Here is a 12,493-nt window from a genome sequence, read left to right as displayed (position 1 = left end):
CCTCCCAAACCGCTGGGATTACAGGCGTGAGCCACTGCCGCCGGCCCCGCCAGACTGTGTTAGTGGCTCCTTGCACTCTCAGACGTGCAGAGTCTTTAGGTGGACTTGGGTGGCGCCAATCAAACACGGCGGCTTGGAGATGTGGGACTGGTGACCCACTCAAGTGGTAGAGCTGGAGGCCCTGCTGCCGTTTCTCCCTTCGATCCCCCAGAGACGCCGTGCCAGCCCCGTTTAGGCACAAGGAAGCCCTAGGTCCCCTTTCTCTAGATCCCCTGGAGATCCCATGTCAGCCCCATTTAGGTTCGAGGAAGCCCCAGGTCTCCTGTCTCTCAATACCCTGGACACGCTGTGCCAGCCCCGTTTAACATGGGGAAGCCCTGGGTCTGGGGACTGTGCTTGCCCAGAGCCACCTGGCTCTAAGGGATAGCCCAGACCAGAGCCTTGGGGTCCAGGCACCCACTGGGGTGCCGCCATTGGCTCACCCAGCCCACCTGCCCCGGTTGGGTGTAGTCGTTTGTTCGGGCCATGACAAAGGACCACAGACTGGGAACTCAGTCGAAATTGACAATGTCCAACACCAAGGTGCTGGCAGGGGGTTCCTTCTCCATGGCTTCTTGGTGGCCGTTGCTTCCCGATTCTCTTCTCCAGACGGCCTCCCTCTGTGTGTCTATGTCCACGTGTCCCCCCGTAAGGACAGCAGTCATGCTGGATCAGGCCCCACCCTCGTCTGCACAACCTTGTCTTAACTCAGTACATCTCCAGTGGCCCCATTTCCAAAGAAGGTCGCGTTCTGGGGTTCTGGAGGCTGAGACTCCAGCATATGAATCTGGGGGGAACATGATGGGACCCTGCGCAGTGGCCTTCTCCTCCAAGCAGCGCTGGGCAGGCCAGGGCATGACCCACACCTGTTTCCCTTCAGATCGTCTCGACCCAGGAGAAGGAGCTGGTGCAGCCGTTCAGCTCGCTGTTCCCGAAGGTGGAGTACATCGCCAGGGCCGGGTGGACCCGGGATGGCAAATAGTGAGTGTCTCCGGCTGGAACCTGAGGAATTCACCTGCGGGGCCCTGGACCCTGAGCAGCCACCGAATCCGCCTCCTGGCCTTTCGTGCCATTCCTTCCATCTGCTCACATGTCTTCCCGCAGTGCCACCACCAGGACAGGCCTCAGCCCAGTGTCCAAAGGGCCTTCCTGACCTCAGCCAGTCTGAGGATGACACACTGGACCTACGAGTCCCCGTGTTAGTACCACTAGGACACGCTGATCCAGTTACCCAGAGTGTGGAGGAGACCTACAGAGGGGATTTCAGGTGTCCCCAGACCTCAGACTCAGAAAAACTCAGTCACAAAGTAGAGGTGCTCCCCTGTACTCACTCCCCAACCTCCCACCCTTGTCGAGGAGAAAACTCTACCGCTTCCCTAAACGGGGGCCCCAAACCCCAGTGGGCAAAATTCAGCCTCTGCCTGTTTTTTTTTTTTTGAGACGGAGACTTGCTCTGTCACCCAGGCTGGAGTGCAGTGGCGTGATCTTGGCTCACTGCAACCTCTGCCGCCTGAGTTCAAGCAATTCTTCTGCCTCAGCCTCCCAAGTAGCTGGGATTACAGGCGCCTGCCACCACGCCTGGCTAACTTTTGTATTTTTAGTAGAGATGGGGTTTCAGCATCTTGGCCAGGCTGGTCTTGAACTCTTGACCTCGTGATCCACCCATCTCGGCCTCCCAAAGTGCTGGGATTACAGGTGTGAGCCACCGCGCCCGGCTGTCTGCCTGTTTTTATACATCCCATGAGCTCAAAATGGCAGTTACGCTTCCCCCGCTGCCCCGAGATGGAGTCTTGCTCTGTCACCCAGGCTGGAGTGCAGTGGCGCAATCTCAGTCACTGCAAGCTCCGCCTCCCAGGTTCATGCCATTCTCTTGCCTCAGCCTCCTGAGTAGCTGGGACCACAGGCGCCTGCCACCACGCCCGGCTAATTTTTTGTATTTTTAGTAGAGACGGGGATTTCACTGTGTTAGCCAGGATGGTCTCGATCTGACCTTGTGATCTGCCCACCTTGGCCTCCCAAAGTGCTGGGATTACAGGCGTGAGACAGTGCCCAGCCGGCAGTTATGCTTTTATTTATTTATTTATTATTATTATTATTTGAGATGAAGTCTCACTCTATTGCCCAGGCTGGAATGCAGTGGCACGATCTCGGTTCACTGCAACTGTTGTCTCCTGGGTTCAAGAGATTCTTCTGTCTCAGCCTCCCGAGTAGCTGTGACTACAGGCACCCGCCACCATGCCCGGCTAATTTTTGTATTTTTAGTAGAGACAGAGTTTCACCATGCTGACCAGGCTGGTCTTGAACTCCTGGCCTTAGGTGATTGGCCCGTCTCTGCCGTGGCATTTATGCTTTTAAATGGTTGGGGGCAGAAGGGAGGGGATCCACAGCAGATTTTATCACACATGGAAGTGATGTGAAATTCACATCTCAGCGTCCATGCATAAAGTTGTGTTGGCACACAGCCACGCCCACTTGTTTGCAGACTGTCAGTGGCAGAATTGAGTAGCTATGATAGAAACTATGACCCACCAAGCTGAAAGTATTTCGTATCCGGGCCTGTTTCACAGAAAAACTGCTTCCCCTGCCCTACACACTTGCTAGGCCTCCTTTCCTTTTATATTTTGTGTAAAAATGGGGTCTTGCTCTATGGCCCAGGCTGAAGGGTAGTGGCACAATCATAGCTCACTGGACCCCTGAACTCCTAGGCTCAAGCATTCCCCCGACCTCAGCCTCCTGAGAACTTAGGGTCACAGGCCAGAGCCACCATGCCTGGCTAATAATTTTTTTGTTATTATTGTTTTTTGTGTTTTTTTTGAGATGGAATCTCGCTCTGTCACCCAGGCTGGAGTGCAGTGGCTCGATCTCGGCTAACTGCAAGCTCTGCTTCCCGGGTTCACGCCATTCTCCTGCCTCAGCCTCCCGAGTAGCTGGGACCACAGGCGCCTGCCACCACACCCGGCTAATTTTTTGTATTTTTAGTAGAGACAGGGTCTCACTGTGTTAGCCAGGATGGTCTCGATCTCCTGACCTTGTGATCCGCCTGCCTCGGCCTCCCAAAGTGCTGGGATTACAGGTGTGAGCCACCACGGCCAGCCTTCCAATGGAATGTTAACAATGAATTCTATTATGTGCTGCTTCCATATGTACGTTTGCTAGGACTGTGGGTGTGAGTCACCACGCCCGACTAATATTTTAATTTTTTTTTTTTTTTTTTTTTTGAGATGGAGTCTTGCTCTGTTGCCAGGCTGGAGTGCAACGGTGTGATCTTGGCTCACTGCAACCTCTGACTCCCAGGTTCAAGCAATTTTCCTGCCTCAGCCTCCCGAGTAGTTGGGATTACAGGCACGTACCACCATGCCCAACTAATTTTTGTATTTTTAGTAGGGACGGGGTTTCAGCCATGTTGACCAGGATGGTCTCGAACTCTTGACTTTGTGATCTGCCCACCTCAGCTTCCCAAAGTGCTGGGATTATAGGCGTGAGCCACTGTGCCTGGACTTTTTTTTTTTTTTTTTGTAGAGACAAGGTCTTGCATGTCGCCCATGCAGGTCTTGAACTTCTGGGCTCAAGCGATCCACCCACCTCAGCCTCTTAAAGTGCTTAGATTGCAGGCCTGAGCCCCGGCACCCACTCTAGTTAGTATTTTACATCCCTGTGATGCTTCCCTTTGGTTTGGTTTTCGTTGCTCTCTCTTTGTGTGGAGGTCCTTCTTTTCCACGTTGAATTCTGACATCTCTTAAAACAAATTCAAGTTTAAAAATTGTTCATTTAGGCTAGGTGCAGTGGCTCACGTCTGTAAACCCAGCACTTTGGGAGGCTGGGGCTGTCATATCATCTGAGGTCAGGAGCTCGAGACCAGCCTGGGCAACATGGTGAAACCCCGTCTCTGCTAAAAATACAAAAAATAGCCAGGTGTGGTGGCAGGCACCTATAACAGGAGGCTGAGGCAGGAGAATCGCTTGAACCGAGAATTTGCAGTGAGCTGAGATTGCGCCACTACACTTCAGCCTGGACAAGAGTGAAACTCTGTCTCAAAAAATTAAACAAACAAACAAATAAAATAAAGCAAGCGATGAAATAAAGGATAGCAACTGTGGGCGGAGGAGTCAGTGAAGAGGAGAAACTATTACAGCTTCTCCTCGTTTCCACCTCTAAAAGCGGAGAGGCCATTGTTTGCAGAACACTTGGATCTTGGAGTCTCATCACCCATCCTGTCCTCCCCTAAGCATGTTCCAGGGAGGAAGCTTGTGGGTGCTGTGGGGTTACTTGGCCAAGTGCAGGTGAAGCCAGCGCAGGAAGCCCAGCCCTAATTCCACACAGGTTTGGACGCTGCGTCCCCAGCTTCTCTCTGCAGGACACTGAGGCTCCCGGCTTCCCTCCCATCTTCCCATCCATCTTCCCCCTCAGTGCCTGGGCCATGTTCCTGGACCGTCCTCAGCAGTGGCTCCAGCTCGTCCTCCTCCCCCCGGCCCTGTTCATCCCAAGCACAGAGAATGAGGAGCAGCGGCTAGCCTCTGCCAGAGCTGTCCCCAGGAACGTCCAGCCGTATGTGGTGTACGAGGAGGTCACCAACGTCTGGATCAACGTAAGCGGGACAAGCGTTAGCTGTGTATCTGTCTGGGCCCTGAAGTCACACTGCCCCCACCCCCACGTCCCAGAAGGCTGAGTGCCAATGACAGGTGGGGTTTGCCCTTATGTGGAGAAGTGAGCTCAGGCCTTGGCCATCCCTGGCTGGCAGGGAAGAGGGTCTGCGGAGCTGGTGAGTCTGGCAGCTATTGGAGCCTCTCCCCTCATTTTTTTTTTTTTTTTTTTAAGATAGTCTCGCTCTGTCACCCAGGCTGGAGTGCAGTGGCACAGTCTCGGCTCACTTCAACCTCCGCCTCCCCCCGGGTTCAAGCAATTATCCTGTCTCACAATTATCCTGTCTCAGCCTACCGAGTAGCTGGGATTACAGGCACGTGCCACCACACCCAGCTAATTTTTTGTATTTTTAGTAGAGCGGGAGTTTCACTGTGTTAGCCAGGATGGTCTCGATCTCCTGCCCTTGTGATCCGCCTGCCTCAGCCTCCCAAAGTGCTGGGATTACAGGTGTGAGCCATCGCGTCTGGCTTTTTATTTTAATTTTATTTTTTCCTAATTAGAGACAGGGTTGCTCTGTTGCCCAGACTGGAGTGCAGTGGTACGGTCATAGCTCGCTGCAGCCTCGACCTCCTGGGCTTAAGTGATCCTCCCGCCTCAGCCTCCTGAGTAGCTAGGACTACAAGCCTGCACCACAATGCCTGGCTAATTTATTTATTTATTTTTAGAGGTGGAGTCTTACTATGTTGTCCAGGCTGATCTCTCAAACTCCTGGGCTCAAGCAAGTCTCTTGCCTCAGCCTCCCAAACTACCAGGATTACTGGTGTGAGCCACCATGCCCAGCCACCCACACCTTCTGACGCATCTTCTTTCCCCTTTCCGGACAGGTTCATGACATCTTCTATCCCTTCCCCCAGTCAGAGGGAGAGGACGAGCTCTGCTTTCTCCGCGCCAATGAGTGCAAGACCGGCTTCTGCCATTTGTACAAAGTCACCGCCGTTTTAAAATCCCAGGGCTACGACTGGAGTGAGCCCTTCAGCCCCAGGGAAGGTGAGCAGAGCATGACAAATGCTGTCGACTCTGTCCCGGGACAGGACAGAGCTCCCAAGGATCACATCTGGATAGAGAGGCGGGGTGGTCCAGGAGCCAGGCCCAGGCTCTTCCAGGTTAGAGCAGGGACACCATGGACGCCAGGGCCGGGTGGTTCTCTGGGGTGGGGCCTTCCTGTGCGCTGAGTGGCGTCCTTGGCCTCCACCCACTACATGCCAGGAGCACCTCCAGTTGTGACAATAACAGATGTCCCTAGATGTGGTCCGGTGCCCTCTGAGGGCAGAGCCCACACAGCAACCAAGGTGTCCCCCAACACAGGGGACAGAGACCCCAGGGAGCAAGGCGTCCGCGAGTGCAGGAGCTGAGGGGCGAATGAGCCAGGGATGGGCGATGCCGTAGGCTGCTGCAGAGCTGAGTACAATGTGGACCGAGGAGTGACAACTGCCTCACGCCAGCATCAGGGTCCTCCTGGGTGGGATGCAGCCAGTGCAGACTGGCTGAGCATCTTGAAGGGGAGCTGTCTTCGGCTCATTGGTGTTTTGCTTTCTGTCTGTCTGGCTTAGCCACCACCACCTGGCATTGGGATTTCATGTACATGCTCGTTTTGCCCCCTATGGGAAAATGGGCCGGCCCGAGCACTCACGTTTCAAATGTGGTCTCAAGTAGAGCCAGCCACAGCTGCCACTTTCCAGGGGCACAGACCCTCCAGGCTGCTGCAGTGTCACCAGGGACCCCGGGCCTGTGAGGTGTGCACACCAGATTTCCCAGCACCCTACTCAGCCCCCAGTGCACACCATGCATCTCCTAGACGGCAGGTGCATGGCAAGGAGGTGACCCCAAGTGACGTTGCATCAGAAGGAACACGTCAGGACGCGGGCAGGAGCCTGGGTCTTGGGGCTGGGTGGGAACCCCTGTCCTCCCCAGGTCCCGATGCTACAAGTAACCCCACCCAGACCTCTACGCCAGGGAAACCACGTCTGCCCTCCCGTGCTGTTCGTCCCTCCTGACAGGCACGTTTCCAACAGCTTGTTTAGACCTAAAAGGTTAAGAAAGGACAGTGAGCCCTCAGTTACAAACCGTCTCAGTGTGTTTCTGCTGCATGCCATGATACGCCCCGCACTGTCATTCTTTACCTGCTGAAAATTCAAACGTGAGATCAACCCTCCTACCCCCACAAAAAACAATAATAAAACCAGCAGAGCCCTGGTCTCTAGCCCTAGCGTTCACCAGCATCTTGTTCCAGCCGGGGTGGTGGCTCACACCTGGAATCCCAGCGCTTTGGGAGGCCGAGGTGGGAGGATCGCTTGAGCCCAGAAGTTTAAGGCCAGCCTGGGCAACATAGTTAGACCCTGTCTCTACCCCCTCGCTCCCCCAAAAGAGTCGGCCAGGCGCAGTGACTCATGCCTGTAATCCCAGCAATTTGGGAGGCTGAGGCAGGTGGATCACCTGAGGTCAGGAGTTGGAGACCAGCTTGACCAACATGGTGAAACCCCGTCTCTACTAAAAATACAAAGTCTAGCTGGGCATGGTGGCAGGCGCCTATAATCCCAGCTACTTGGGAGGCTGAGGCAGGAGAATCACTTGAACCCAGGAGATGGAGGTTGCAGTGAGCCGAAATTGCGCCATTGCACTCCAGCCTGGGCGACAAGAGCAAGACTTCGTCTTAAAAAAAAAAAAAAAAGTCTGGTTCTACAAAGTCCTAATGTGTCCTAAGAGGTCATAGGCCCAGTTGGCTCCACCCCCCACCCCCCCACCCCTGTACCGCACACACATGTCATGTGGCCTTTGGAGGGTTCTAAAATTGGGAAATTCCAATGAAAATCCAGACTCCTGGTTTCTCTTCCTGTTTCTTTTTTTTTTTTTTTGAGACGGGTTCTTGCTCTGTCACCCAGGCTGGAGTGGCAGTGGTGTGATCATAGCTCACCACAGCCTCAACCTCCTGGGCTCAAGCAGTCCTCCCAACTCAATCTCCCAAGTAGCTTGGACCACAGACACATGTCACCATGCCTGACTAATTTTTTTTTTTTTTTTTTTGGAGAGACAGGGTCTCACTATGTTGCCCAGGCTGGTCTCAAACTCCTGACCTCAAGCAATCCTCCTGCCTCAGCCTCCCAAAGTGCTGGGATTATACTAGTGAGCCAGGGGCCTCCTGGTTTCTCGTGGGAAACACCGGGCCTGCCATCCACATGTCAGGAACAGGCCCCGCAGGCCTCCTCTCCTGTCTGGCAGGTCTGACGCAGTGGCCTGTGCTGGTGTCTTGAGTTCACAGCAACCCAGGATTTCAGTGGCTCCATGGCGAGTCTCCTTGGGTGGAATTTGGCCTGGGTGCCTGCATCACCTCCCAGGCCCCTTCACCTCCCTTCTTTCTTTCCTTCCAGATGAATTTAAGTGCCCCATTAAGGAAGAGATTGCTCTGACCAGCGGTGAATGGGAGGTTTTGGCGAGGCACGGCTCCAAGGTACCAGGGTCTCCTTGCAGCCTTCCCCTGATCCACACATGAGTGTTTTACACACATACACTCACACACACATTCTCACACACACGCACACACATACACACATACTCAATCTCACACACATGCACACACACACTCACACACATACTCATTCTCACACACACGCACACACATACTCACACACATACTCATTCTCACACACATGCACACACACACTCACGTGCGTGCACACGCACACAGACCTGTGAGGACCCTGCTTTACAGCACTTTGCAGGCCTCAGCAGTGTCTACCATACACACAAGCCAATCATTTCATCACCTCCCCGTCTCATCTTGAACGTTGTGCCATTCATGTGCTTTATCCTTTCACCCTGCAATTAAGGAAAACATTGGAAGCCTTTTAGAAATCATGAAAGAGGAAGCGTGTCCTCTGCAGGCCTTCTGGGGCCATGCGTCCAGCTGCCCTGTTGTGGGGCGCGATGCTCCCTGCACTGGAAGCCCGTGCCCCGCTGTCCCGGGAGACCACTTACCCTCAGTTTCCTCACATCCTGGGGTCCCTAGTCACCCCAGGCTCCAGCTGCCTCCACCGGCCTCTCAGGCCCTGGGCACGGGGCGATGCCCTCTCCTCCCTCGGGGCTCTGAGGCCTCCTGGCTCCTTCCCAGGCATCAGCCAAAGCCTGCTCGCTCCCGGGCAGTAGCAGTTGTTTCGAGACCATTCGTGTCCCAGGGCAGGTGAAGGAGGGGCCTCGCTGCTCCACGCAGTGCAGGCTGTCCTCCTGCTCCTCCAGGAGATGCCACTACTAGTGCTTCCCACAGAAAGGCAGGGCCTTGCCACTTCTGAACCCAAGCACCTGGGTTAGAGGAATGGCTGACCAGGCTGGGGACTGCTGGGTTCCCCTGAGCCTCTCTCTTGGGCACAGTGCCCTCCCTGGTCTTCCCACCTGGCTCGGCGGTCCCTCCCAATTCAAGCCCGGAGAGAGTCGTCTGGGGGTGGAGTTCAGGCCCCAGGTCCCACCTGAGGATGCACAGTTCCCAGCTCGACCAGGGGCTGCTCCCAGCCCTCGGGGCCAGATAAGGGCATCTTTCAGGGACAGTTCATCTCCAGCCCTAAAGCAGGCTTGGGAGAGAACAGCGTGCATCCCCAGTCCGAGGAACATGGGACCCACTCCTGTGGGGCATGGAGAGGGGCATGGGCCCAGGGGCATCTGGGATGCACCACGAGGACCTCCTGTCCCCCTGCAGATCTGGGTCAACGAGGAGACCAAGCTGGTGTACTTCCAGGGCACCAAGGACACGCCGCTGGAGCACCACCTCTACGTGGTCAGCTATGAGGTGGCCGGGGAGATCGTGCGCCTCACCACGCCCGGCTTCTCCCACAGCTGCTCCATGAGCCAGGTGGGTACCGCCCAGCCTCACAGCACTGCCCTGTGCCTGTCTAACAGCTCCCAGCCAGAGCAGTCCCTGATGGCTGGGCACAGCACTTAGGGCCACTCTCATGGTTTTGCATTCTCATAGCTGCCTTGGGGCAGGTGGTGCCCACCCCTGCCTCCTGGGTAAGACAAGGAAGGGAGTGAATTGCCCACTGCTACCCCCAGGCTAGTAAGTGGTGGAGCCCCCCCAGTGCCTGTCCACTGAGCCTGGGCCCTGCCGCTCTGTGTGCAGTGGGATATGGCCCTTAGCCTCTCAGAACATTCTAGAATGTCTGGCGGTGGCCATGCAGAGGGCCACCCCTAGTCCAGGGCATGAGTCGGCTGCAGTTTGCCAGCTGTGGAACCAGCAAGTGTGCAGGCCTGGGCAGCGGCAGAGCCCTCGGCAGATCCAGGGCGTTGGTGACTGTCCACGGGCCCCTGGCCGGGGAACAGACTCCTCCTGGCCTCAGTTTCCTGCTCTGCAGAATGGGGCGACGGCAGTGGTGCCTGCCTTGCAGCAGTGGGTGGAGCTTTGAGGTTTCATGACAGGATGGGGCGGGCGGGAGGGAAGCTGCCCGGGATTTGCGGTCGGCACCCAGTGGAAAGGGGATAGCAGCGTCCTGTGGAGCTCATCGCCCCATTCCACCCCCAGAACTTCGACATGTTCGTCAGCCACTACAGCAGCGTGAGCACACCACCCTGCGTGCACGTCTACAAGCTGAGTGGCCCCGACGACGACCCCCTGCACAAGCAGCCCCGCTTCTGGGCCAGCATGATGGAGGCAGCCAGTGAGTAGCCCCTGCCCCACCCCACGGGAGCCTCCGCTCACCCGGCTGTAAAACGGGACAAGAGCCCCATACTGCGGGAAGAGGCAGAGGCCTGGAGCCGGCCTGCTTGGCCTCGCACAGCACCCAGGCCCCTCTCAGGCATCGGGAACTTGTCATAGGACATAAGCAGCAGCCCCTGCCGTCTGAGACAGTCCTGGTCCGAGCTGCAGTAAAGGGCTGCCCTGCACAGAACCTGGCAGAGATGCAGCTCCATGCCAGCCCCCTGCCAAAACAGTAACCAGTGACACAGACCCTGTCACTGGGAGCTCCCAGGGTAGTGGGCAGGTGACAAGTAAACATCTTCATCAGCCAGCGCAGTGGCTCCTGCCTGTAATCCCAGTGCTTTCGAGGCCAAGGCAGGAGGATTGCTTGAGCCTAAGAGTTTGAGACCAGCCTGAGCAACATAGCAAGACCCCCCTCTACAAAAATGTTAAAAATTAGCTAGGTGTAGTAGTGTGCACCCGTAGTCCTAGCTACTCAGGAGACTGAGGTGGGGGGATCGTTTGAGCCCAGAAGTTGGAGGCTGCAGTGAGCTGTGATTGTACCACTGCACTCCAGCCTGGGCAACAGAGCAAGACCCTGACTCTTAAAAAAATTAAAAATTAAAAACATTTTGGGCCAGGCGCAGTGGCTCACGCCTGTAATCCCAGCACTTTGGGAGGCTGAGGCGGGCGGATCACGAGGTCAGGAGATCGAGACCATCCTGGCTAACACGGTGAAACCTCGTCTCTACTAAAAATACAAAAAATTAGCCGGGCGTGGTGGCGGGCGCCTGTAGTCTCAACTACTCAGGAGGCTGAGGCAGGAGAATGGCATGAACCTGGGAGGCAGAGGTTGCGGTGAGCTGAGATCACTCCACTGCACTCCAGCCTGGGCGACAGAGCGAGACTCCATCTCAAAAAAAACCAAAAAACATTTTGAACAGTGGTGTTCCATACAGGGGTGGCCGGGATGCCAGAGTCCACCCACACTGCTTTGAAACCCGCCGTGGTTATCAGGCTTTCCACTTCACCTCCTCCAGAACCCTGGAGTCCTGGCCACAGCAGCACGCAGAGGGCCCTTTACGGTGTCCCGGGCCCAGAGACTGCCGCTTACAGCAGCACCTGCTCAGAGTCGGCACTCTGAGGCCTTTATCAGGAAAAGGAGCAAAGGGTCAGTCACAGGGGGGCCTCAGGAAATGAGGCAACCTGACACCTTGCCCAGAACCTGGAGGTTGGCCAGGACCCTGCATTGGTGACTCCGGGTTCCAGTGCTGGCTCCATCACACACATCAGCGTATCACTATGAAGTGTTTCTTTATCAACGAACCTGTATATACAGAGTGCAGGATGAAAACCAGTGGGTCAGCACACTGCCAGGCTCCCAGGCATCACTCAGTACAAGGACAATCCACCGTGGCCCGTCTTTGCTGTGTTGGTGGGCTTCCAGAACATTCTAGACATGAGTTTCCAGCATATGCTGGGTATTATGTGGGCTGGAAAGCATTTTGTGATGCCCTCACCCCCTGAGCAGAAACAGATCCCAGGCTTCCCTCCACAGCCCAGTCCTCCTGCTCCTGTCCACACCGACACGGCCAGGAGCTGGGGCCCTGGCTTCAGATGAAGAGATGGGGGCCAGGGAGGGGAAGGGGCTCAGCAGGGCACCCAGCCTAGCAGTGGGGGCAGAGACCAGAACCCCAGTGCCCTGAGGATCGAGGCACTGTTTCCCGAAACTCCCAATCTGTACCACGTTTGAAGACTGCTTGCACTAGGAGCAGGCCGACTGCTGTCAAATCCAGCCACGTGCAGTCCCTCTGTGTGGTCTGTGGCCACATAGCGCTACTGCAACAGATGACGTAGAGACACGGCACAGAGTGTGTGCCCTGCCACGCCCAGTTCCCAGAGCCCACTATATCTGCTATGTGGCCCTCCACAGTAAACTTCTGCTCCCCCTAGACCTGTAGTGCCCTTTACTCATCTTCCTATAAATTGCGCCACCAAAATTTACCCACATACATTTATTTAAAGAAAAAACTGGGCCAGGTGCAGTGCCTCACGCCTGTAATCCCAGCACTTTGGGAGGCCAAGGTGGGCGGGTCACCTGAGGTCAGGAGTTCGATGGCTGGCTGTGGTGGCTCACGTCTATAATCCCAGCAC

The 12,493-nt window shown here is 55.7% G+C and overlaps 1 protein-coding gene across 1 annotated transcript in view; it reads left to right on the top strand.

The window, feature by feature from the left end:
* Positions 1 to 12,493, top strand: part of DPP9 (dipeptidyl-peptidase 9) — a 52,743-nt gene that overhangs the window by 28,108 nt on the left and 12,142 nt on the right. Inside the window, exons 12-16 of the mRNA XM_011967365.1 lie at positions 4,447 to 4,624; positions 5,505 to 5,667; positions 8,046 to 8,125; positions 9,365 to 9,517; positions 10,184 to 10,319. Coding sequence (XP_011822755.1) covers positions 4,447 to 4,624; positions 5,505 to 5,667; positions 8,046 to 8,125; positions 9,365 to 9,517; positions 10,184 to 10,319 — 710 coding nt within the window. The remainder of the gene's footprint in view (positions 1 to 4,446; positions 4,625 to 5,504; positions 5,668 to 8,045; positions 8,126 to 9,364; positions 9,518 to 10,183; positions 10,320 to 12,493) is intronic.

This window comes from Mandrillus leucophaeus, unplaced genomic scaffold, assembly GCF_000951045.1.
Source record: "Mandrillus leucophaeus isolate KB7577 unplaced genomic scaffold, Mleu.le_1.0 Scaffold8, whole genome shotgun sequence".
Lineage (NCBI taxonomy): Eukaryota > Metazoa > Chordata > Mammalia > Primates > Cercopithecidae > Mandrillus > Mandrillus leucophaeus.
The sequence above is the reverse complement of the archived record's forward strand: the minus strand, read 5'-3'. Positions and strand labels throughout refer to the sequence as shown.